The 25,090-nt window shown below is 61.3% G+C and overlaps 1 protein-coding gene across 3 annotated transcripts; it reads right to left on the minus strand.

Annotated features, from left to right (window-relative positions):
* Positions 1 to 820: 820 nt before the first annotated feature.
* Positions 821 to 24,712, minus strand: RASA4B (RAS p21 protein activator 4B). 3 transcript variants are annotated; one of them, XR_011424616.1, is made up of 21 exons: positions 24,385 to 24,630; positions 19,508 to 19,564; positions 17,755 to 17,868; positions 17,171 to 17,232; positions 15,935 to 16,064; positions 13,995 to 14,076; positions 13,287 to 13,418; positions 12,972 to 13,063; positions 11,552 to 11,669; positions 11,145 to 11,295; positions 10,811 to 10,875; positions 10,082 to 10,194; positions 9,650 to 9,842; positions 9,314 to 9,451; positions 8,577 to 8,721; positions 8,232 to 8,401; positions 7,123 to 7,372; positions 5,961 to 6,096; positions 4,333 to 4,453; positions 1,598 to 1,662; positions 821 to 1,438 (listed from the first exon to the last, which is right to left on the minus strand). XR_011424616.1 is itself a non-coding variant. In XM_001492921.7 (21 exons), exons 1-21 carry the CDS (start codon positions 24,447 to 24,449, stop codon positions 1,317 to 1,319), a joined length of 2,409 nt encoding a protein of 802 aa, XP_001492971.2. In that variant the 5' UTR covers positions 24,450 to 24,712; the 3' UTR covers positions 821 to 1,316. The 3 variants fall into 3 exon arrangements, 2 of the variants coding, with proteins under 2 accessions (XP_001492971.2, XP_023511175.1); XM_001492921.7 differs by having other exon boundaries at positions 7,235 to 7,372; positions 24,385 to 24,712; XM_023655407.2 differs by lacking the exon at positions 7,123 to 7,372.
* Between the last annotated feature and the right edge of the window lie 378 nt (positions 24,713 to 25,090).

A 25,090-nucleotide genomic window follows, 5' to 3' on the forward strand; every position in this document is an offset into this window, starting at 1 on the left:
AAAGAGGCCCATGAGGCCCCCACGATAGCAGCATCCCCACCAAGGGGCTGAGCTGGTGGGCTGCTTGTGGGGGGACAGTGTCCCCATCGAGGCTGTGGCCAGGAGAACAGGCGGATATGGCCTCAAAAGCCACACGGTAGAGGGGAGGGGGCAGCCTCTTGCTCCTTCGACCCCCTTTGCCTTTCTGTACCATCCCTCAAAGAACCCAGCATGCAGCCTGCCCAGATGGCCCTGCCCTGGAGCCTGGCTGGTCAGCTGGCACAGGGGGCCTGCCTGTGACCTGGGCCTTCAGGGCCTGTCCTAGGCTAGGATTCACAGGCAAGGTTCCAAGCTTGGCTGGATGAGTTTTAAGAAGGTGCTGGAAGCCCCTGCCCCTCCCCTGCCTCGTTAATTACGTTGGAGGTTACCCTGTACCTAGAGATGGATGGGGATGAGGGTGGGGACGTGAGGACAGAGGGGACCTTGCTTTGGCAGAGGGGGTTGGCATAAGGGACGCTGCCAGGGCCAGGCCACATGATCCGAGGTTCTGAACCCACCCGGCTGTGCAGTTTTCAGGACACTTGCAGGAAGAGCCCGCTTGGGGGCTGCGAGGAGAGGACAGCTGGTGAGACACATCAGCTCTATCGCCTGTGGGGAGTGGAGGAGTGGGACCAGGGGGTGTGGTGGGGACCACAGCTGGGAGGAGAAAGGAGCGCCCCGCCCCAGGGTGGGGGGACGCAAAGAAGGGGCAATGGGGATGCACAGAGGCTGTGCTGGTGGCCCCAGTCCTTGGCCACTCCCACCTACTCCCTCCCCTGACCCCCACCACGAGAGCCCCGAGTTGCGACAGTCAGAGCAGGTTTATTGTTGGCAATAGAGCACCGCGATGCTCTCCCAGGGGGTGCAGCCAGCGGCCATGAGGGGAGCAGGTGGGTGGTGGCAGTGAGCAGAGAGGGTGCTGAGGTCAAGTCCTCGTGGCCTCCTGGGCCCCATGCTCCCTCCCGCCTCTCTGGGTCCAAGGAGTGTCAGCCCACCATGCTCGGGGTGGTTCCTGGCTAGGTCTGCTGTGGGCAGGAGAGGAGGGTCCCTGGGGAGTCTGTGATAGTGGTGGCAATGGCTGCAGGGGCTGCAGGGAGCAGCCAGGCCTCACAGAGGAGCAGGAGCTCGGAAGTCCCCTGGAGACTTGAGGTGGGCGAGGTGTCAGTTCTGCACTTGTGGAGCCCCTGGGCCCTGGCTCCCCCGACTCAGCCAGCCCAGGAGGGACGGAGGCCCTGCACCCCGGTGGCGGGGCTCTCCAAGCACCTGGCCGGGCTCAGCGAGGGAGTGTGCGGCAGGCCTCACGTCTGCAGCGGCAGGAGGCAGGTGGGTTCTGCGGGCGGTGAGCCGGCTGGGCTGGATGCATGGGCCTCCCGGAGGTCGTGCAGCACCTGGAGCAGCTGAGCCAGGGGGTCCTCGGGGGCTGTGAGCAGACGCAGGGTGAGGGCAGGGCGGGTAGGGCCTCGCCTGCCTGTGCCTGTCCCTGGGGCCAGAGGGTCTGGGAGTGGGCCCGAGGAACCCCAACCACAGCATCCCCGAGGGGGCTCAGGCCACCGCGCGAGTCCAGAGGGGAGGGACCTACCTTCGCCAGGGCCGGTGGGCACAGAGCCTGCCCCTGCGCCTGCACTCAGCTCCTGGTGCTTTTCCCTGCGGGGAGGGCAGAGTGAGGGTTCCTGGTGCCCTTGAGGGGAAGGCTGGGGGCCCCCGTGCAGCCTCCTGAGTGGGAGCTACGGGGCGGGGTGTGGGGCTGACTCTTTCCATCGATGGGGAAGAAACACGGGCCTCTCTTCTCCGGTCCTTCCCTCTCCCAGCCTCCTCCTCCGGTCCTCCCCACCCTAACTGCGGGTCAACGGGAGGCACCTGGAAACCAAGCTCCAGCCGAGTCCCCGCTGTCTCAGAGGGCCCTCGGGAAAACAGCCACTTGAGGCCTGAAAACCCGCTGATTCACTGGCCACGGCCTGACTTTCCTTCTTGTGGGAAGAGCAGACAGTGGCGTCTCAAGTACTGTTCCTAACCAGAGTTCTCCAAGGTTCCCTGGCCTCCCAGGTATGACCCGAGTGCAGACCGGAGGGAGGGGAAGCAGCCACGGCCCTGGCCTGAAGGGCCTCACTCAGGAATTCTCCCCGCTCAGCCTGATCTCTTCTGGGAGACATGTCCCTCCGCTGAGTCTCATAGGTTCCTCCTCCTCAGATGCTGTCTAGGCTCTGTGGGGTCTCCCTGTGGGGTCCCCTGGCCTGCATCCTGCTTCTCTCAGGTGCAGTCACCTTGACCTTTCCTCCGCGTTGACCCCGCTGCCCAGAACTCGCCCTCCCCTGCTTCGCTCCCTGCGAGATGCTGCCCAACCTCACAGACCAGCCTGTTCCGTCACCCACTCTGCTCATGCACTGATCCTACATTTACTGAGGGGCCGGGATGTGCTCAGCACCGTCTCAGAACTGAGCTCAGCACAGCAAATTCCAGACATCTGCTCTCAGAGAGCTCATGGTGTAGCTGAGAGGCAGGCAGAAAGTGAAGAAACAGCACATATCAATGAGTTCCCTAAGGTTTGAGAGTGATGGTGGTCCAGGAAGGCCTCTCTGACAAGGTGGCATTTAAGCAGAGGCCTGAATCAGGTGAGGGAGCAAACGACATGAACAGCTGCGGAAGAGGCTACAGGCAAAGGACACAGCATGTGCAAAGGCCCTGGGGTGGGGTGGCCCAGAGACAGCAAGAAGGCAAGGGCAGCTGTGGCAAGCTCAGCACAGAGAGAGGCTGGTGGTAGATGATGAGGCCAAGAGGCAGGCCAGCTAGGGCCCAGGGGAAAGCCTTTGGATTTAAGTGTGTGGGCAGCCATCAGGGGTTTTAAGCACGGGAGTGATATGATCTGTTCTAGGTTTGAGAAGATCACTCTGGGGCTGTGTGGGGAGTAGATCCTAGGGAGGCAGGATGGCCGGGTAGGAGGCCCCTGCATCGTCCCAGTGATGAGAGATGTGAGGCTCATGTGGGGAGGCGTGGTGGCAATGCGAGGGGAGGTCGAATCTGGCTCATCCTGAAAGTAAGGCAAGGGGCTGGGCTTGCTGGGGGCTGGATGTGGGGCAGGGGAGGTGAGGAAAGCAGGCCCCAGGTACCCACAGGGTCTTTATAGGAGGGAGGCAGGAAGGTCAAAGGAGGAGGTGGCCACGTGACAATGGAACAGGGACTAGAGCGAGGCACTTTGAAGAGCAGGAAGGGGCCATGGGCCCCTTTGGGTTTTAACCCATGGAGACTGATTTCTGACTTCCAACCTCTAGAACCATAAGAGAAGAAATCTGTGTTGTTTGAAGCCACCAAGTGTGTGGTGACTGTTACAGCAGCCACAGGAAACTAACACAGCAGGGCCGTGGACAGGAGGCCGGGTCAGAGATGAGAGGTTCTAGCCTGGAGGCCGGGTCAGAGATGAGAGGTTCTAGTCTGACGGCATGAGCTTTGAAGGTTTTTTTTTTTTTTTTGAGGAAGATTAGCCCTGAGCTAACATCTGCTGCCAATCCTCCTCTTTTTGCTGAGGAAGACTGGCCCTGAGCTAATATCCATGCCCATCTTCCTCTACTTTCTATGTGGGACGCCTACTGCAGCATGGCTTGCCAAGCGGTGCCCTGTCCGCACCCGGGATCCAAACCAACGAACCCAGGGCCGCCGAAGCGGAATGTGCAAACTTAACCGCTGTGCCACCGGGCCAGCCCCTGAAGGTTTCTAAGGAAGAAATAAACCCCAGGAGAGTCAATGAGGGGCCAGGAGGATGCCCACCACCCCTGCAGGCCCCGGGTGTCGGGTGTGGGAGAGAAACCCCCCACTGGAGCAGGCTCAGGGAAGCAGTGCTCTTAGGATCCCTTTAAGAGATCCCCCCGCTGGGCCCCACCCCCAGAGCCTCTGAGTCGATGGGGTAGGGCCAGGCATCCTGTTTTTCAAAGTTGCTTCTGAAAAGCATCCTCTCTTTCCGAAACTGGAGCCAGGACCGAGAACCAGTGAAATGAGCGAGATGGCTGAAGAACTCCGGGAACCGGCTGAGGGCGATCCCTGGGCTCCGAGGACACCACCGGAAGGCAGGGTCCGCCCAGGCGGGAAGCAGCCAGGGCCCTGACCCGGGGCTTCCGCAGCCCTGGGCACCTTCGTCCTAGCGGGGGCCGGCCTCATGCTGCAGGATCCGGGGCCCCTCCCCAAGTGTGGCTGCCAGAGGCCGGAAGGCGCCGGGCCTGATTAGAAGGGAGGAGACCAGCCACCCCAGGAGCCCCGAGCCCAGTGCCAGCTCCGGCCCCGCCTCGCACATTCCCTCATTCCCTGGGGCTGCACAGGCCTCCTCACCGCAGTGCGGCCTCCAGGCCCAGCAGGTGCTGGTAGATGAGCTGGGCCTCCAGGTCATGGTCGAGGGGGTCATTCCACTCCTGCAGGGTCACCCGTGACCGGGTCTTATCGCAGCCCAGATCTGGGGGCAGAGAGAGGGCAGAGTTGCGGGCAGGCAGTGTGAGAGCTCACGATGAACTTCCTGGTAGTGCAGATAGGGAAACTGAGGCCTATAGACGGAGAGGGCTGGACTCAGGGGCCCCCAGTAAGGAGCTGGGCTGGGAGCACAGCCTGGGAAGCCGGGCCTAGGGCCTGCCTACGGCTCCCCTTGTTTCCGGGGCAGCAGCTTATCCCCCTTGGGTTCAGCTCCTGAGCCATGGGACACGTGACTGCAGAGCACGGGAACTGAGCAGGATCCAACCCAAGGAGCTGGGTAACTTCTGGAAGGCTGCCTACCTGGAAGGAAGCAGGGAGTACCCAGAACTGTAAGATCACGTGAGGGGAGTCAAGGGGTTCGTGCTTTGGAATGAGCTGGCCCTGCCACTTGCTGCCTTTCTGCCCTTGATAACCTCAGTTTCCTCCTCCACAAAATGGGGCTACCAGCCCCTGCTTCGTAGTGCCCTAGGGAGCCCCACTTCCCCAAGGACGAGGGTTACTGCCACAAAGGTGACAGCCAGAGACGGCGGGTCAGGCCCACCAGCCAGCAACCCCTGTAAAGAGCCACCACTGCTGACCCGCAAGGCCAGGGCTGGGCTAGAGTGGGTGGTCAGCTTCCGAGGGCCTCCCCCACGCCAGGCTCCGAGGGTTGAGGCTTGGCCTGGCCTGGAGGCCGCAGGATCCAGGTGCTGGGTCTCCTCCATGACTGGGGAGCAAGAATTTCATAAAGCAGGTGGGGATAAAGGAGGATGATCCTGAAAGTTCTAGAACCGTGCTGTCCCATAAGTTAGCCACTAACCACATAAGGCCATTTAAATGTAAATTAATTAAAATAAAAAAAATAAAATTTGAAACCCAGTTCCTGTCCTAGCCACGTTTCAAGTGCTCGGTCGCCACCTGTGTTCACGGCTAGCACGTGCACAGCACAGGACAGTGCAGACACACCACTTTCATCACCGCAGGAAGTTCTGGTAGGAGCTCCTCTCTGCCATCCCTCTAGTGCCCAGGGCCCAGGGACCCCAGCCCACAGCTCCGGTAACAGGCTGCCAGCCCGGGAATGCGCAGGCTCGGGGGCCCTCTTTAGCCCTCATTAGCAAGGAATTCCTAAAGTGTGTTCCTCGGAACCCCAGGTCTGCAAGAGGCTCATGCTCTGGGCCAGAAAAGGCTTCCCTGTCCAATGAGTTTGGGAAGCGCTGGGTTAAACAGTGTTGGAAATAGGATTCTAACTCATTTTCAGGGCTCCTCGGCACCTTCAACATACCCACACGCATCACACACGCCACGTGGCATCTCCCCAACTACCCAGTCACAGAACCCTCTTTGCCCAGAGCTTCTGGAAGGGCTGGTTTGCTGCAGGTGAGTTCTCACAGGTGCACAGGTGGTTCCCCAGCCAGGCCAGCAAGCCAGGGTTCAAGGGGCCCATGTCCCAGCCAGGGGCCCAAGGCCTGTTGTGGACAGATGCAGCACAGAGAGACCCAGGCCTCCACTCCCACCTGTCTTGTCCTTCTGGTGACAGCAGCTCCACTTGTCCCCGCGGAAGATGCCAGGGTGGTAGGAGCCCAGCAGTCCCGAGTTGTTGATGCTCACCTTCCGCAGCGCAGACAGCCACTGGTTCAGCTCGTTCACACTCTGCAGGGCATGTGGGGGTGCTGTTTAGAGGTCACCTCCTCCAGGAAGCCCTCCCTCCCTGGAGTTCCCGTGCTGCTCAGGACCATGCATCCCCCAGAGTGAGCCAGGAAAGGCTGCCCCTTCTCCCCAGACACAGCCCACACCTAGCACATGGCTTGGTTAGCAGACTGTGGGCTGGCTTTCGGCCACCCCTGGCCCCCTCGGCCATGCCCCTTGGGCAGTCCACAACCTGCCAACTATACGTGGCGGCCCTGCTGTCACCATTTTTTCCCTGTGGCTCTGGACTCTCACCCAACAGGGAGTTCCTAGAACATGGGGCCCCGTGGCACAGGTCTGTGACCTCCTACACTTGCACAGGACAGTCACTCCCGGGAGCAAGCCAAGCCCCCTCCAACTTCAGCCTCCCTACTTGCTCCCAGCTCATCCCTTGGATGCTCCGTCCCTCACAATGTCCCTACTCGAATGACCCCCGTCAGAGGCCGTCCCTGCCCACCCTTTACAAACCAGCACCCGTTCAAGGTTCTACCACCGTTTGACATTTTAAATATTTATTTATCGGGCCATCTTCTTCCCTGGGCGTCAGCTCCATGAGGCAGGGCCTCTGCTCTGTCGGCCGCTGTCCCCCCACCACACAGAACAGTGCCTGCAAGCTAGCGGGTGCTCCATAATATTTTTAGATGACTGAATGAATGAGTTAATACATGAACAGATGAGAAGGGGGCTTGAGAATATGCACCCAGAGCACCCACTTGCATGTACGTGTAATTGTCGGGTGTTGATACACACACAGAAATGGACAGGCACCAACTCAGACGCTTGGAAATAGATTCCCACAAACGTGTAAAAGGCGAAGCTCTGAATCTCAGGGCCACGGCCATCCACGCACTGGACCACACGCAGACCTACACGTGGGTGCCTAGGCAGGCCCACGGAGAGACATGGGCACGGCCTCCCGGGCACCCCGACCCAGGAGAGACACACACACACGCACACACGGGCAACGCATGCACATCAGATCCCACACACCCTGTTGTGCCTGATGTGGCGGCCATGGGGGTGGGAGACACGTGCTCCTCATTCCAGCCCACGCAGGGGCTCCCACAGCATCCCGTCCCGAGCGGCCCCTCCACAGCCGCACCTTGCACTGCAGGTAGGCTGTCTGCAGCTGGCCAGTGTCGTCTGTGTAGATAACCTGCATGACATGTGAGCTGCTGAAGCTCTTCTCCTCCACCTTTTCTGCTGCCCGGATGTTGGCAAGCTTGATGAGGGTGCTTTTCTGGGGCGGACAGGGGAAGGGAGGCTCAGGGTCCACCCCACTTCCCATCTCTGGGCCTCAGTCTCCCCTCTTGGCACCAGGGTTGGCAGACGGGACCCAGAGTGCCTATCCCTCCCAGGAACATGCTCTGTGAGTGACCTCAGCCAGGACAGAGCGCAGACAGATGGGGACCAAGTACCCAGCCTCTTGGGGGCTCCCAGCAGCCCTGGGAGGTCAGGACTGGGCTAGGCACATCTGGCAGACCGTCCCCAGAGCCCGGCTGACTGGGCGTCAGGTTCGCCCAGCTCGGGGTCAACAGGTCCATTCAGAAAGTATGTGCTCAGCCCTTCTTGGGAGAAGAGTGCTCCTGGGAGGCCAGGCCGGGGGATGGAGTGTTGTTAGTAACACTATTGGTCTAGATGCTGCCCTGATTCTGGACCCTTGGAGAGACCATCTCATCTAAGCCTCAACAATCTGGTAAGCAGGACCACCATCCCCAATTTATAAGCTGAGACACCAAGGCTCAGAGAGGTTGAGACACTTCACCTAAGTACATCAGCCTGGAACCCGGGACTCCTCTCAGCCCTTCTGTGCTTCCCTGATCTTCCAGAAGCACCCCTGAGCCCCCACTCCATTCATGCACCTGACCAAGGAGCCAGGGCTGGACACGGCAGCTGCTGCCGGACCCATGCCCTCCTGGCCAGGGCAGCTTCTTCCTCATGGGTCTTAAGTGACCTTGTGGCTGATACCAGAAGCCTGTCCTGCCCAGCTTTCTTCTCTGACCCCGGTGGACCTTGGGATGGGCTCCGAGGAAGGGACAGGAGCCTCCAGGGTGTTAAAGCCCTCGGAGCCACACTTGCTCACCTCCTTCCTTACCCACCTTGGAGCTGGGAGTCTTGGCGAAGCTGAGGGCCTCGGTGGTGAGGGAGAAGTGGAGCTTCTTGAAGGAGGAGGACATGAGGGGGCCCTTGCCCTTGGTCCTGTGGATGAAGAGTGGTCCCTCCTTCACTGGCGGTGCCTGCAAGCTCAGCGCCCTCTGCAGGTCGAGCTCTGCAGGGCCGAGAGGGAGGGAGGGCGAAACGTGAGGCCGGGGGAGGGCTGGGGGAGGAACCGCGAACCAGAGGCGGTGGGTGGAGCTGCGAGAGACACAGAGGTGGGCGGGACCATGGGACGGGGGCGGAGCAAACGTCAACAGGAGGCCCCGGGCGGGCCGCACAGGCCTCACCCTCTTTCTCCTCGATGTCCACCAGCTTGGTGATGAAGTCCTTAAGCTGGGCCACGCCCTGGCGCACGGTGGGCTGCAGCGGCTCCATCCACGCCTCCTTGGCCCTGGAAGTCTGCATGTCCATGTTGCCCACGTTCTGGACCGCCTGGGGATGACAGCAGGAAGGGCCAGGCTCTGCTGGGTCAGGGGCCCCCACTGCAACCCCCGCCCCACCACCAAGTCTGTGCTACTCCCACTGTAGAATGAGAGGCAGCGGCGGCATAGACTCTGCTCGTGGACCCACTCCATCCCCACTGGGAATCAGGGGTGAACAGATCCCAGAGTTGGAGGCATTTGGGGACCTAACAGTTGAGACTACTTGCGCCCAACCTATTGACTTTCCTCTGCAGGTATAATGTCAGACTCTGCTCCACTAGGCGTCCCCGCCCCAGTCCAGGGTCAGGGAGACAGGCGCAGCTGGGGAGTGAGTAGATCTGAGGGTCAGAAGACCCCGATTCACCACTGATAGGCTGTGTGGCCTTCGGCAACCTCTTTCCCCTCGCGGACCTCTTTCTTTATCCGTGACATTGGGCGACCATGAGAAAGCTTTGCAGACTGTAAAGTGCAGTGCCACGGGAGAGCATCAGTGTCCCCACCACAGGTCCCCGGAGCCAGGTGGGAACACACTGCAGTCCAGGCAAGGACCCCTGATGTTCAGCACCCAGTTGGGCATCCCGCCCGGGCCCACAGGCCCGCACCTTGGCCAGCAGGAGCAGGGTGCGGCTGGTGCGGGCATCGGCGTGCCGCTCCCGCAGGTGGAACAGCTTGGGCGCCATGATGGCGGGCGAGAAGAAGCGCAGGCACAGGAAGCTGGTGACGGCGATGAACGGCAGGTTCTGGAGGTGAGGACAGCGGGGGCTGGACTCCCCTAGGCCTGGGCTGCTGCAGCCCCCTCCCCATTGGCGCTGTCCCCGCCTGTCCCCATGACCCCGCCCCCGCCCCGCCCTCCGCCGTAGGTGAGCTCGGTCCTCCCCACCGCGCCCCCTTCGCCCACCGCTCTCCCCTCCGCCCAGCCCCGCCGCCAGGGGGCGCACCTCGTGCTGGGCGCCGGGGAAGCGCTCGCGCACGCGCCGGAAGAGCTGGCGGAAGGTGGCGCGGACCACCGCGGGGCAGGCGCGAACCGAGCGGCTGAGTGCGCTCAGCAGCGCCCCCAGGTGGGCGCGCAGCGTCTGCGCACTCTGCTCCAGCACCTCGGCCTCGGTCTGCGGGCGGTGCAGCCCCGAGCACCTGCGTGGGCCGGGGACGAGCCCGCGGAGAGGGCCGCGGTCAGCGCCCGCACACACGACGAGGACAGGGGCTCCCAGGGACACACGCACGGAAGGCATCAGCCGAGACCGGACACAGAGACGACACACAGGTGGACAGCGACGAGGGGCAGACCCAGGCAGAAGGAGCCATAAACACACATTTGCAGACAGGTGCTGACCCCCGCCCCCGGCACCACCAAGAATCACCCTCGGCCTCACCCTACATCCTTGACCTCCACTTTGCTGGGGTCCAGCTCCACGTACTTCTTCTCCTCAAACACCTTATTGATGATGGGGCCCAGGACACCGTGCAAATACCGCATCCCAGCCACCTGGGGGCCACCGCGAGCCACATTGGTCCTGTCTCCCATCTCCACTGCCTCCATCTCCCCGCAGCTGGCCTCCCAGGCACCCCATACACCACCTGCCTGCTGTATCCACCCAGGATGGGGCCGGACACACGAGGAGGACAGTGCAACAGACTGCTACTACATGAATGAATGAAGGAAGGAACGAATGAATGCAGGCAGGCAGGCATGAATGAATGAAATTCTTAGCTTTTTTTTTTAAAGATTGGCACCTGAGCTAACAACTGTTGCCAATCTTTTTTTTTTCTGCTTTATCTCCCCAAATCCCCCCGGTACATAGTTGTATATCTTAACTGCAGGTCTTTCTAGTTGTGGCATGTGAGATGCCGCCTCAACGTGGCCTGACAAGCGGTGCCATGTCCGCGCCCAGGAACCGAACCAGCGAAACCCTGGGCCGCAGCAGCGGAGCGTGCAAACTTAACCACTTGGCCATGGGGCCGGACCCTGAAATTCTTAGCTTTAAAGAGCCCTGGATGTGGAGACAGAAGACTGGAATTTAAGTTCCAACTCTGTCTCTTGGCCTCTCTGAACCTCAGTCTCCTCATCTGTAAAACAGGAACAATATGCCGTGCGCCCTCACCTTCAGAAAAGACTCCATGGACTTGGAGGCCAGAGAGTTGCTCCGGAACAGGGTGTTGGCCTCACCTAAAGCAGAGGTTCCAGTGGGTAAGGGGTTGGGAGAAGGACAACGCTTTGTGGAGGACAGAAGACCTTGGGTCTGGGGGGTTCTAAGCTGGCCCAACTCACTGCCCCTCCTCTGCCTTTTGCTGTTTCCCTTTCCCCCTAATCTGACCCATCAGCCTCCTACAGGAGGACTTCCCAGATTTCTTCCCTCCCAGCATCTCCGGAGTCCTTGGCTCCAGGCTCCCCTCTTCCCCATGCCCTCAGACAGGCCACTCCCCACCAAGCCTCACTGGTGCGACCCAGCTCCAGCTGGAAGAGCAGGTCCAGAAAGTCTTTGGCCAGCCCCTGCCCCAGGAAGAGCTTGAGCAAGTTGGTGGCCACGTTCTGGCGGCACTCAGTGCTCGTCATCTCCTCAATGAGTGGGATCAGCTGCCCTGGGCCCTGCAAGAGGCGGCAAGGAGAGGTAGGGCTGGAGGACGCACAGGGAACCCAAACCCTTCACTCTGAGGACCTCAGAGGACCCGGGGGGAGGTGCAGGGGGCCACACTTTCCCATGGGATCGCGAGGGACCCTAGGCACTGGCTAGTTCATCACCATCCTGAGCACTCAGGTTTTGTTCTTCAGAGTGGGCTTAGAAGGACAGGGAAGACAGGCCTGCAGCCCGTGGACCCTCCCACCTTCCCCTGGGCCCCCTCACCTGGACGCCCAGCTTCACCTCCCGGCACAGCAGCTGCACCAGGGGCTGGTAGCAGCTAGAGGGCAGCACCGTCTCGTCCCGCAGCCGCACCTCCAGCTGCAAGGAGCCCAGGTTGCCCCTGGAATGGGCAGGCTGTGACCTCTCCACCAGGGCCCCAGGCCACCCTGGGTTGTGCCCCCGCCCCACTGCCTCTGTCCTCCCCACGGGGGTGAGCCTCACAGTCTCTCTGCTCATGCCCTCCACCTCGGCTCCTTGCACTGCCCACCTCCCAGATTCTTTGCCCAAGCTGTCTTCTCTGTTTGGAAGGCCTTCCTGCCTCTACACGGTGGAAACCCCATCCATCTTCAGGGCCTGGCTCCCAGCCACCTCTAGACTCCTGGGGACTCTGAGCTTGGCCCACGGGGACACGCTGGGCTCCCCAGCCTCCTTCATGTCTACACTTTACCCTGGAAGCCAAACCCCAATCCTCGTGACAACCTGCCGGGGAAACTGAGGCTTGAGCAGGTTAAGCAACTTGCCACATTAGGTCTAATTTCTAAGCTCCCCTGCTCTGAACCCCCTGGTGAGGGCGCCCCCCAAGGCTTAACAGTGTCTAAGGCCCTGCTGCCCGCAGCACAGCATGGTTCACTGGGGGATGCTGCTGGGCACACGACCTCACACACAGCAGAAGCCATCAAGATGGCCCTGGCTGCTTCTAGGGAAACGCCGCGGGGCTGGACACAGCCATCCGCCCTGCGCCTGCCCTGCTGAGGGGGCGATGGGCGTCTGGGCCTTCTGCAGGGAGACTGAGCTGAACCATCTGAGGTGGTGGGCACTGCTGAGCCTCTACTTCCGGTTGAATGGTGGGCAAGGAGGCCAGAGGGCTTCCTTGATAGAACTGCCAGACTTAGCCAAACAAAAATACAAGACACCCAGTCAAACTGGAATATTTTAAATATAAGTTTGTCTCAAAGATTGCATGGACAGACTTATACTAAAAAGTTGTTCATTGTTTATCGGAAACTCAGTTTTAAGAGGATGTCCTGCATTTCATCTGGCAACCCTATTCCTGGAAAATCTGGGGGAGGGTCGGAGCTATGGTGCAGGGACAGTGACTCAGGGCTTTGGGGACTTGAACTCTCGTCTGAGGTCTGCAGAGAATCCCTTAAAGGGAAAGGGTCTGAAGGCTTGTTCCAGAATCTGCCAGCAGGCAGAAAGCAGGAGACCTGTCCTGCCTCAGAGCTCAGAGGACAGGGCTGAGCCCAGGATGGGGAGGAGGGGGAGGAGGCAGCATCCAGCCGGGATGGAGAAGGATCCTGGCCTGGTGGGGCTGCACCATCCACCCGACAGCCCACCTGCCTGCCCGCTGCAGCCTGCTCTCAGCCTCCCCATGGCCTGGGGCCCGCCAGCCGCCCCCTGCTGCCAAGCCGCAAGCACTCACTCTTCCCGCCGACTCTTGGACTGGTCAGGCTGCAACCGGAACCAGCCCTCCTCCTGCTGGGCCGCCCACAGTCTCTGGACATTGACCACCACCTGGGGGCAGGGCAGAGGCAGGGGGCCACGCTGGGGCTGGGACCCTCAGGTCTCTTCCTTGCTGACTACTGTTCTTTTGAGGGGGTACCTTCCGAGGGTCCCTGAGTACAAGTGGCTGGTTGTGGGGAGTCTCAGACCCCCTGAGTGCCCCCTCTGGGGCAGCTGGAGGGACAGGATGACTGGAAGGGAGGCCAGGTGTAGCCTGAAGGGGCAAGGTGCTCACTTTGCCCAGGAAGTCGTTGCGGCTGACGAGGTCCCAGTCCCAGGCCTCCACGCACAGTGCCTCTGCAGCCCCCTCCTTGAGCTCAAACTCGAACGTCTCGTTCCAGCGTGGGTAGCATGACTTCTTCACGACCTGCCCAGAACGGGGTGAGTGGGGTGGAGCTGACTCCACAGGGCTCCCCAGGCCCAGCCAAGGGCAGAGCCACCCCAAATGCCTCCCTCGGGTTCGCTGCAGGGGCTCTGGTTCAACTTCCTCTCCTGGGTCCAGAGGCCCTGTAAAGCAGGTGTAAAAACCTCCTGACAAACCCGTATTCATTTCTCACATGGGAAAACAGGGCCAGAGTGGGTAAGGCACTTGTCCAAGGCCACAGAGCAAAAAGATGGCTGATTGCACTGAGAACCCGGGTCTTGATGCCCTCCCCCAGGGCTGAGGCCACCACCCCAGCTGAGTCCCGGAGGCGAGAAAAGCAGTGTGAGCAGCGTTGGACCCCGTCTGCTGTCTCAGCCCAGGCTAGCCAGGAGTGAAAGGCAGCTGAGGCCACAGGGGTTGGTGCCAGAAGGGCTGAGACCCGCTCTGCACCCTCAGAGAGGTCTCCCGCTTCTCTGAGCCTCCTCTGTGTGATGGCAGTCCCAGACAGAGCTCCCAGGTGATGGGGAGGGCCCAGCCCTGAGCCTCCCGGCCTCCTCCACAGCCCACTGGCCTCCTCACCGAGGTCTCCTGTGTCCGGCCGTTGTAGCGCACTCGGACGAAGGGGTCAGAGGCACCATTCCGGTCCTTGGGCGCTAGGTCCCTGGGGGGAAGCAGAGCATCCACGCGTCACCAGCTTCCCACCTAGGCTGTCACCCGACCCCTTTCCAACCATACAAGGCTGGAAAGGCCTGGGCTCATCCACGCCCTGGCAAGCTGGGTGACTAGACAGTGCCTCTCCCTTTCCTGGACCCTGATTCCCACAGCGTTCACCCCATGGTGCCCCATGTGGCACCCACACCAGGCTAAAGACCCCCCAAGGTGGAGGCAGCTGCAGACCGGGGGGTGGGGGAGGCACGGGCAGCCATGGAGCAACCGGGCCATGGCCCCCAGCCCACCCTCTGTGCCTAGGGCAGCCCTGAGCAGGGACCACCTCTCCGAGCTCAGTTTCCTCACCAGATTCTTGGAGACAAGAATCCCTGTAACTGAGATAACGGGCTTCTAGAAGTCCTGCCCCACAACAGCCCCCCACTTGAGGGGGTCTTGGTGAGCAGGCCCGATCGATCGTCCTGCCCTCTGCACAGATGAATCTTTAAAAAGCCCAAATCTGGTGGCAGCAAGCCCAGCCTTTCTGGAGGAACAGCAGAGCCCACCCCTCTTCCATTTGCCATAATACTATTTTCTGCTCTTTTCCATACTGTAAGTTGTAAGCCTCTCCTGCCCACTTTTCTTTCCTCCCCAGAACCATCTAAGAGAATTCCAGAGCATGGCCTTGAGAATCTGCCCAGAAGGAGGAGGACAAGGCGTTCTTTCTGTCTCTGCAGCCAAGACAGCCTCTTACGCTGTCTCAGGATCCCCGCTGGGGTCTGAGCTGGCAACAGTGGGGGGCACATCCCTTCACACTCTGAAGAGATGCCTGGCGGACCACTCACTCCCCCAACCCCAGGGACTTGCTAAGAGGAGGCCAGGCGGGTCCAGCCACTGTGTCCCCAACAACCTCAGCAGCAGTGTGCATGAGTGTGTACTCGGGCCACAGAGCCTGTGTTGGGAGGAAGTGGGTGAACAGGGGATGCGCGTGTGAGAGAACGACTGAGTGTGAGGGGTGTCACTGTGACTGGGACCGTGACCCTGCCCAAGTCCGACCAAGTTCCCTTTGGCTGTATCTCTTCCCATTCCAGCCCTGGGACAGAAAACAAAGCCGGGGGGAGCCACGGTCCTCATTTTCAGGAGACGGCTTCCTCTCAGAGGCTGACCACCCCATGGTGGGACACGCTCCTCCATAGGTGCTGCTAGCTGGCATCCCTCTACGGCGGCATTCCGGGGACAAGGGCCGCCCTCCTGCCCCGGAGGCAGCAAGGCCCCGGTGGTGGTGGGCTGGAGCCAGAAAGGAAGGCGCTTCTCTTGGAGTGCGTGTGACTCACACTCAGGGCCGGGCGGGAGAGAACTGGCAGCTAAAAATACCCTGGGGGGGGGTGGGGGAGTCCCTGTCACAGGTGACTCAGACCCACCTGCCCATCCAAGTCACTGTCTCTCCTGGGGAGAACCCCATCTGGGGATTTTCAGCAACTCCTTTCACCCCCCACCCCACCGAGGACCCCCCCGCCCAAAATATGTCAAGTTCATATTGGCGTTAAACCTGGGGAAGCCCAGTCTCGGCACTGGGGTTCCATGGTCAGAGTTCAGGGTCCTCCCTCCCCCGCGACACCCACTGTGCTGTGATGTCTGAAGTTCTGACATTAGAACATCACCCCTTCCCCTAAGGGTCACGTCCTCCTGAGTGAGGTCATCCAGGAAGCATCTTCAGGTCAAGGAAACCTCCCCAGGCTGACCCTGAGAGCAGGCTTTTATGGAGGAGGCACCGGGCCAGGAGGTGGAGGTGGGGAGGGGAGGCCCAGCATCCACAGCGGGTTTCTCTAGTTTCGTGGAGCCCACTGTCCCACTCCCCGGCCCCCACGGCTCACCTGGCCTCCAGCACAGAGCAGCGCAGCAGGCAGGCCTGGGTCCCCCTCACCACCTCCAGCCGCAGGTGGATCTCGCCCTGCACCTCCTCGTCGGGGTCGACCTCCGCCAGGTGGGCCCACCCGCTGAAACCTGCGGGGCTGCAGCTCAGCCAGGGGCCCAGGCCCCTCCCTCCAAGCCCTTCGCCTGCAGCCCCGCCAGGTGCCACGGGGCCCCTCTGTAGTCCCCTTGGAAACCTCTCAAGCCCCTGTGAGGCAGTGGCTGTTATCCCTGATGACAGATGGGGAAACTGAGGCACAGAAGCTGAGCAACAGCAGCTGGAAGAGCTAGGATTAGAATCCAAGTCCAGTGACTCCTGTGTCCTCACTGTTGTGCCACGCTGGATTTGGTGGCCCTGACCCTGACTCATCATGGAAATGCTCTCTCTGTCCTCAGTTTCCCCATCTTAAAACAGGGGGCGAGTGGCTCTTGCCTAGCGCTGCCAGGAGGAAGGTCTAAACCCAGATGGGCAATCTTAACAAGAGAATGGCATCACTGGGCCACTGGACCCCAAGGGCCTGGCTGGGGCCATGGGCAGGAGAGGCCTCTGGCAGGGGCTAAGTGGCTCCATGAGTCAGCAAAGTCCCCCCGGCCCCGCAGGCGTGCCCCAGCCTCACAGACAGGAGCAGGTGTGTGCTGGGGAGGCCCCGTAAGAGTCACAGGGGCTCGGGCTGGCAGAGTGTGAAGCACCTAAGAGCTCCTGGTCTGAACCTTCATGGCAGCTGGGGACTCAGCCCAGAGAAGGCAGCACCTGCCCAAGGTCACACAGCGAGGCTGGGGCAGGGCTGGCCCCTCAACATAACGTCAGCATCCCAGACTTAAGACAGAGTGGCACTGGGGGGGCTGTGGGGACCCCACGGGGTACAGAGGAGCCAGCCGGATTGGGAAAAGCGGATACCTACACCTCAGCAATGGAACATAAGGAGGCCCCTTCCTCTCCCTGCAGAGGCCTCAGGGGGTATGTGGTCCCAATCCAGGGGCAGAGAGGGGCCCAGGGCCTGGTGGCTGGGGTGTAGGAGATGGCCACAGGCCCTTCTGGGGAGGGAGAAGTAGCTTTCCCTGAGCACGGGGCTGGAAAGAGTCTAGAGTAAGGTCTCTGAGTAGAGGGGAGGCTGGGGACTGGGCAGACAGTGGGGTGAGAGGCAGGAGGCAGGGGAGGGGGAGCAGGAGCGGGCCACGGGCTCCCCGGGGGATCTTACCCTTCGGGTGAGCAGCCAGGATGTCCCTGGTAAGGCAGACCTTTCCGATAACGTCATCCCGGCTGGAAGTGGAGAGGGAGCCAGAGCTGGGCAGGGCTCTGCGGGGGCCCAGGACCACCCCCCCACCCAATTCAGGGTCCTGTGGGGAGCAAGGAGGCTGACGCTCCAGTCACTTAAAGGAGCCTATTGGAGCAGGACCCACGACCCTTCTGCAGGGCCAGGATTCTGGACACTCTCGTGGGCATGTGATGTGTTTCTGCACACGGACCAACACGTGTGCCCACACACATGCTAAGCTCATGCTCTCTGGGTGCCCATTTCCTAGCTCACATCCCCACACACACAGCCCAGCGTGCCTGTGCCTGTATCCCGCACATGCGCAGGTGTGATGTAGTGTGAGCACTGTGAATGCCCCCCACACACAGACACCGCACGCTCACACCCTGCACCCTTCCAGACCCTCCCGGGCTCCCCCTCCCTCCAGGCTGCAAAGAGAATACAGAGCCACCAGCTGCCCCAGCACTGAAACAATCTGGAGGGGCAGATGGCAGTGTCTGGCCCAGCTGAAAGCGGGGCCCACCCACCTGAGGGCATCTTCATCCATGACGTAGAAGGCCACGGCGTGGAAGCTGGGCGACAGGTACACCTGATACTCCTCGCCCCAGAAGGGGCACAGCGTTTTCCACACAGTGGCTGTCCTACAGGAGAGCACACTCAGCACCTGCCCAGGCCACCCGCAGGCTCCAGGCTGGGGCAAGGCAAGGCTGCGTGACTTGAGCCCAACTTTCTCCACATCCCCCTCCGCTCCTGGGAACAACAGCTGCTTTCGTGATGTTGATTTTTTTGATGACTTGATGGTTTAATGATGTGATTTGACAGCTTGAGGAGTTTCCTTATCCCAGACCCCACCGTTCACCACTGATCACTCCCCCCGATCTCTCTCTCTGCCCGGGGTGGGGTGTAAGGCTGCCTCTCTCAAGCCATTTTCCATTGGGGAAACTGAGACCAGAGTTGACAGCTGGCCCTAGGTCACACAGCAGGACAGCAGGAGTGCTAGGACCAGAAGCCTGGCCTCCCAGCCTCACCCTGGTCCTGATGTCCTGAACAGACCCTCTGAGGATGGAGGCAGGGGGATGGCCAAGTTAACTCTGGAGCCAGTCCTCCTGGGAGGCCTGGGAGCACAGGTCGAGGGCCTGACCCAGAGGGGTCTTGTCTGGGCAGAGCCTCGCCCAGCCAGGGCAAAGCCTTTAACTCACGGAACTCAGCAGGGTATATGGGTGGTGGGAGCTGAAACCCCCAACAACCCAGATGAAGGCTCAGGGGGCCACCTTCACCCCATCCATTTCTCGGACAGGTCACGTAAACTCTGGGGCCTCGGTTTCCCTGTCTGTCATTGAGACAATCAGAGCCATATGTCTCTCTCCCCCATTGACGGCCACAGTTTGGAGAGAATCTAGAAAAAGGCCGGGGGCCCTGTTTGCAGGTGGGAAGAATTGAGAGTCTGGCGACTTTGGATGAAGGTCAGCAATGGGCACGCAGGCGGGCAGAACAGCAAAGCGACTATGAACTCAGAGGCAGAGGCCTGCGTGAGGGCGGGGACAGGATAGCAGAGACCTTGCCCAGAGTCATGGAACCCATGGAGAAAGAGAGTTCCGGAAGTGGGCCTTCTCAGTGCAGGCTGGGGACGCCCAGCCTGGAGAGGAGTTTTCTGGGGGATTACCCCTGTAGGACCCTCTCATGGAGCGGGGACCCCAAGTCAGAGCAACGACCAGGGAGGGGAGAAGGAGCTCATGCTTTGGGGTGAGCCAGACTTGGGTTCCAGCCTGGCTTTGCCACCTACTAGGTATGTGACTTTGGGGAAGTGACTTAGTTTCTCTGAGCCTCAGTGTCCTCATCCGTAAATGGGGTTTAACGGCTGGGTACAATGCGTACCCAGCGCATTGTAAGTATTAAACAGCTGGACTCCTTTAGCACAGGGCCTGGTGGAGACAGTTCTCCAGAAGTGACAGCTGTTCTTACTCATCGTCATCATCACCTGTCCCTCTTGGGGGTTGCAAAGAGGAACAGAGCCGAGGAGAAGCCCCTGGCCAAGTGCCCGGCCCACAGCAGACAATCCCCGGATGGGCATTAAGGCCGGCAATTAGGAGGGGTTACAGGTCGGTCTTTCTCACGCCCCAGCAGATGTGTAGGGCGTGCTGGGGCCAGGGGTTAGATGCCCATCTCCAGACACACTGCACACCCCTCTGAGGTGCACGTACTGGAACGGGCTGCAGGGGGCGAGTGGTCTGCTCAGAGAGGGAGCCCACCTCACCACCCTCAGCCCAGGGCTGGGGGTACCTGATGATGGGCTCATTGTCCACCTTCACGATGCAGTAGGGGTCACTGCTGCCGGTGCTGCAAGACAGACAGGGGGCGGGAGAGGAGGGGCTGGGGGCGCGGCCAGCTGCAGGCGGGGCCTCCCAGCAGCTCCCCTCCCTCTGCCAGGGGCCCTCAGGCACCCCAGGAAAAAGACAGTCGAGGCTCAGGCACTGGGTCCTGGGTTGGGGTCCAAAGGCTCCTTAGACCAAAACGTGTGCCCCCACCCTCAGCCTGGGAGGCGGTGGTGAGGGAGAGACAGGAACCTGCCCCAAGGCCCCCACGTGCAGGAGGAGGCTGTTCCTTCTGCTGAGGAAACGATGCTTCTCCTTCCTGCCACTCCCACCCCACGCCAGGGAGGACACAAACGAGTCCCAACAGTGCCCAAGCCACAGCCCCAGGCCAGCTCCTGACACCCCTCCCCTCAACACCAGTCAGCCCCTTACTCTCCTCTGAGCCTTTGCTCCTGCTGCTCCTCCCACCTGGACTGCCTTGTCTCTCCTCCCGGCCTCAGCCCCTCCTCTACAGCCCGCCACTGTCCCAGAGGCAGGGAGTAAGGGCTCCTCTGCCATCCCACTGCCTGCCCCTCCCCATTAGGTTTCCCTCCATCCCAGGACAGCTAGCGATGCACTGCCTATGAGTGGCTGGAGGGTGGGGACCACTTCTGTGTCCCCAGGGCCTAGGACAGGGCTTGGCACAAGACAGGGTCCCGTGAGTGTTTGTTGAATGAATAGGTGAATGAACGAACACATATAACAGTCTGCCCTAGAGCTCCCAGCCCTCTGGGAAAGAAGGAAGACGGAGGGGGAACTGGGACCGCTTGGTGCCACCTGTCCCAGGTGGGTGGGGGATTCCGGGCATTGAGGGCAGCCAGGCCCAGGGCTGGTACTGGGCAAGAAGCGGGGCGAGGACTATGCAGAAGTGCCCTTCAGGCCTGGTGTCCATACAAAGGAAGTGGATTTGCTTGCTGGAGGTTGGGGACTTCCACGTTCCACTTCCCTTCTCAAAAGGGGCTCCTTGGGCAGAGGAAGCCTCTCGAGACAGACAAACAAAGGCTCTCACGACTCAGGGGGGAACTGACTGGCAGGACTCAGTTTCCACCCGTGTGGAGTGGGACTTGTAACGCCAGCTCACTGGGCAGCTGCCCTGGGCCCTGACATGAGCTGAGGGCCAGCCTGTGGGAGGTGTTTAGCAAATGTTGGCACCGCCCAAGACTCCTTGCTCCTCTGCCTGTAACCCCATCCCCCATCACTCAAGAGCCCCCTCCTCCAGACAGCCCCTGGGGAACACCCCCACTTGCATCCCACCACCCCAAGGCCAGGGGACTCTAGGCCTCAAGTAGAGGGCCCTGTGCGCCCCACGTGCTGGGCTGGGCAGCAGGGCCCAGAAGCTGCACGTCTATTTGAACAAGGAGCTCAGAGGAAGGAAAGAGAGATCAGTATGGACTGAGACCTCTGTGGGCTGCCCCCTCCACGGGCCCCCTCTGCCCTGCTTCTGTCTCCTGGTCTGGGGGGGGGGGGTCCCTGGGAGTCCCCGGGGACAGGAAACCTCTTGTTTACCCCTATGAGCCCAGCACTGCCCACTGCTCAGCTGTCACTCAATGGATGAATCCATGAATGACCAGTGAGGTTTGGGGCTCATGTGGAGGACAGTGGGTGGGCAAAGGCCCAGGGGCAGGGACAGACTCGAGTCTGCAGGAGCAGTCATGAGCTGGGAGGCTGGAGCAGAGCAGTGTGAAGGGAACAGTGTCAAGAGTGGGCTGAGGCCAGAATTAAGGACCTGAGCCCAACCATGGTCGCTATGCCCTCTGCCCTGTGCCCTCTGCCCTCTGCCCTAATGAGGTCCCTGGGCTGGTCCGCTTTCCCACTTCTCCTTCCCCAAGCCACTGGCGGCCGCTGGCCCAGCCTGGCTACTTGTAGGGCCTCTATATTTAGGGTCTTGGCAGTTTCCAGGCTGTGGAAGGTAGAGGATCAGGGCAAACCCTGAAATAGCCCCAGGGCTGTCCCCAGGGCCACTGGGCGTGGGAGCCAGTGGGTCACCAGTCACCGTAAGACTCAGCTTCTGTCTGGCTGACCCAGGCACCCAAGGATGGGTGATGGTGGGAGGAAACAAGACAGGAACAGGCGGGCTCTGAAAGCTGTCGGTGACAGGGAGCACAGCCATGCTCTGTGCCCTTAAGAGGACTAAAAAACCAATGAGTGGAAGTGGCAGGGAGACAGATGGCAGCTGTGTCAGAAAGGCTCCCTCCTCAGAACTGCCTCAGGCAAGATGGGCCACTATGCGAGGTGGTGAGCTCCCCGTCCTCAGAAGTGTGCGAGCTCTGGCTGGAAGGGATGCTGGACAGAAGATAAGCTGGGACTGATGAGGTGCAGTGAGGCAGGCTCACTACCACCCCTGCCTCCAGCACTCAGTGAGGGCCTCTTGGGATCTCCAAACCCCTGCCACCTGTGCAGCCAATTGTTTTGCATGGCATTCATGAGGGTCAGTCCCTACTGAGCCCCAAGGCAAGCCTGCAACCATGGTCCAGCTAGGATTCTTGGCCTGTCAACAGCAGCCAGAGTGGGTTAGAATCCTGACTTCTCTACCTACCTGCTGTGTGGCCTTGGCAAATGGCTTCCACATCCTGAGCCTCAGTTTCCCCATCTATAATCTGAGCATATCTACTGTACGGGACTAATAAGAGGATTAAAGCTGAAGGTCCTAAACACCTCTTATTCGCCCCTAGTATGGACCAGGTGCCCCTCAGGGCACCCAGAACACCCAGACGAAGGAATCATGGTCCCTACCATTGCAGTCACGTGGCACAGGCAACCCAGGAAGGAGCAATTGCTACCCAGGGCTTCATCCTAACTCCAGCTGCCCCAAAGTGCTGGAGGGCACAGGATGGGGGCAACGAACCCTGCCTGAGGGCACCAGGAAAAGCCCTGGGGTGGGGAACAGGAGTTTGAGAAGGGTCCTGAAGGATGAATAGGAGTTTTCTGGGGACTCTGAAGGGGAGTGCTTGAAGGCAGAAGGCAAGGCTGTGAAAGGCAGCAGCCCATATGTGAGGTGCTGAGGGGCGTCACAGCTGGATTTAAGAGACAGTTGACAGATCAGAGCTGTGTGCACTGGCCACTACGGGAAGGCAGAGGAAAGGAGGGGAGAGGAGGCGGGTAGGGCAGGGCAAGGAAAGAGATTCCGGGGGCAGAGCCAACAGGACATGGCGGCCCCTCCCCAGGATGAGGGGCACCTTGCCCAGAGTCCCTCAGCTGTGCAGAGGCAGGGCAGGGCTGAGCAGGGAACCAGCACCCCTGCTCCCAGGAAGACATGGTCCTCAGCTTCACCGCCCTGGGCGGGTGAGAGCCTGGAGCCAGGCACTAGGGCCAGCGCTGCGGGATAGGGAGGGAGGCGACAGACGGAGGGTCTGCTCCTCCCAGCCGCCACCAGCCAGAGGAGGCCACGCTGACCTAGTTACAGTGCCAGCGTGAAGGGTGCTTAGAGGATGGGCCTGGAGGCTGAGACCCTTCTCAGAGCTCATCTGCCTTCCCACCCCGCCTCCCCCTACCCGCTGCACAGAAACCCACCTTGAAACAGCCTGCCCACCCCCTCCCTCACCCACTGCCATGGCAACTGTTGAGCCCAGCCTCATCAGGCCCAGGGGGCCTTGAACTGGAACTGCTCAAGGCGCTGAGGGAGCGGGGAAACTCACAGGGGTCACTGTCCGTGTGAAAGATGTCCTCACCCCCGCCTCCCACACCCCCCTCTCCAGCTTGCCACCTCTCTGCATCCGGGAGCCGGCTGAGGAGCCCAGGGAGTGGGGAGGCCCCAGCCCAGCAGACTTTGGACCCTATGCTGCCTCCGGGCTCCCCTTCCCCCTCCTCCAGGCAGCTAGCACCCCTCGCTCGAGCTCTGTGCTTTCCACCGCTCATACTGGAGACAGATTTCGACCTCCAGTTTACAGAGGGGTAGCTGGGGCTTTGGGGACAGGGAGCTGCCTCAGGCTGCATCTGATGGAACCAGGGATGGGATCAGGCAGCTCAGCTCTGGGACCTACTGAGAAGAGTGGGACCAGGGGCTCCTGAAACCTCAAATCTGACCAGGGACCAGGGAAAGCTCTTAGAAGTCAGCGCTTGTTAGGAGCCCTACACTCAAAACCTTGCTTCGCCACTTAGAGTCAGCATTTCACGTCTCTGAGCCTCGGTTTCCTCATCCATAAAACAGAATGATGAGAACTGCCTTGCTGGGTGGTTGTGAGGATTAAGGGCAATGGCTGGGGTAAAGCCAAGGGCAAGAGCAACGGCTATGACCCAGCCAGCCCCTCTTGCACTGGTCCTGGCCTCCCGACCTGTAAGTCCACTCTTCAGGCCAGTCCCTCGTATCCCCTGTGCACAGCAGGAAACCCCGGGGCAAACCCTGGGCCCTAGGGCGTGTTTCAGGTGCACACTCCCAGGTACCAAGGGTTCCAGAACTAGTGAGGAAGACCCCTCCTTTCTAGGGGGGCACCTCACCCCCTCCAGCCACACCCCCGGCAGTTAACCCAGCCGTCTCCCCTGCGATGTCTCCCTCACGCCCAGTTCCCGTCCTATCAAAGCCCCTTCTCCCCGGAGCCGCCGCCGTTCTCTGCCTCCCCGCTCACTAAGGCTCCTTACAGATCCCCGCCCCTCCCCAGGCCCGGGCCCTTCCCTGTCACCCCTGTCCGGGGCTCGCAGCAAATCTTCTCACTGTCCCCATTTCCCCGCCAGTCTCCCCCTGCGGCCACACTCGCCACGCCCTCGTCGCTGCTCTACTTGTGGGCGGGCCGTGCGGACCCCGAAAAGGTCAGGCGTAAGAGGCAGCGCCCCTTCCCGGAAAGTTGGGGCTCCCACCCAGGCTGCGCTCACATGTCCTTGGCAGGCAGGTTCTTCCCCTCCACGATGCGGATGGACAGCGAGCTGCGCTTGGCCATCGCAGGTGCGCGCCGTGGGGTCCTGCCCCAGGGAGCCGGACGCAGGAGTCCCGCGCTGCGGGCAGCGGGCAGCGGGCAGGCGGCGGGCGGGCGGACCGGCTGCTTCGGGACTGTGCGCCGCGAGGGGCGGGGCGCGCGGGCCAAGGCGGAGGGTGGGGGCGGGGAATCGCGTCCACTCCATTCACCCCCCCCTCGCCCCCGCCCCCGCCCCACGTGCGGGGACACTGCGCCCAGCGGGCCAATCGGCGGCCGGGGCTCCCCTGGTGGGCGGAGCCGGCCCCAGCCGCCGCGCCCATTGGCCGCCCGCGGGAGGGGCGGGGCCTGCGCTCGGGGGCACAGGCGGGCGCGGGGGGAAAGGCGGGCGTCCCTGCGGGCAGGTGGCTGCGCCGGCGCCCTGTGGCCTGTGGCCCGGGCACGTGTGGGCGGCGGGCGTGGTTCGAGTGCCGACCTGGCGCCCCCGGGCTCTGGATCCGAGTGTGTGCGGGGACACGCGGGCGGGGGGCGTGAGAGGAGGACCGCCCCGGCGCCGGGAGCCTGCCGCGTGGGAGGCCCGGCGTAGGTGTGAGTCGACTGAATGGACCGTGGGACGGACTTAGCAAACAATAGGGATGTTTGTGTTAGAGCCGCCTGGATCCAGGAGA

The sequence above is a fragment of the Equus caballus genome, chromosome 13, assembly GCF_041296265.1.
Source record: "Equus caballus isolate H_3958 breed thoroughbred chromosome 13, TB-T2T, whole genome shotgun sequence".
NCBI classification, from domain to species: Eukaryota; Metazoa; Chordata; class Mammalia; order Perissodactyla; family Equidae; genus Equus; species Equus caballus.

Excerpts from the sequence above, each read along its gene's own strand:
- RASA4B (XM_001492921.7), bottom strand. The coding sequence starts at position 24,449 with ATGGCCAAGCGCAGCTCGCTGTCCATCCGCATCGTGGAGGGGAAGAAC. Across the intron at positions 16,065-17,170 it reads CCTGGCTGCTCACCCGAAGG|GTTTCAGCGGGTGGGCCCAC; the intron begins GTAAGATCCCCC and ends GCAGCCCCGCAG. Across the intron at positions 11,296-11,551 it reads AGGTGAAGCTGGGCGTCCAG|GGCCCAGGGCAGCTGATCCC; the intron begins GTGAGGGGGCCC and ends CGCCTCTTGCAG.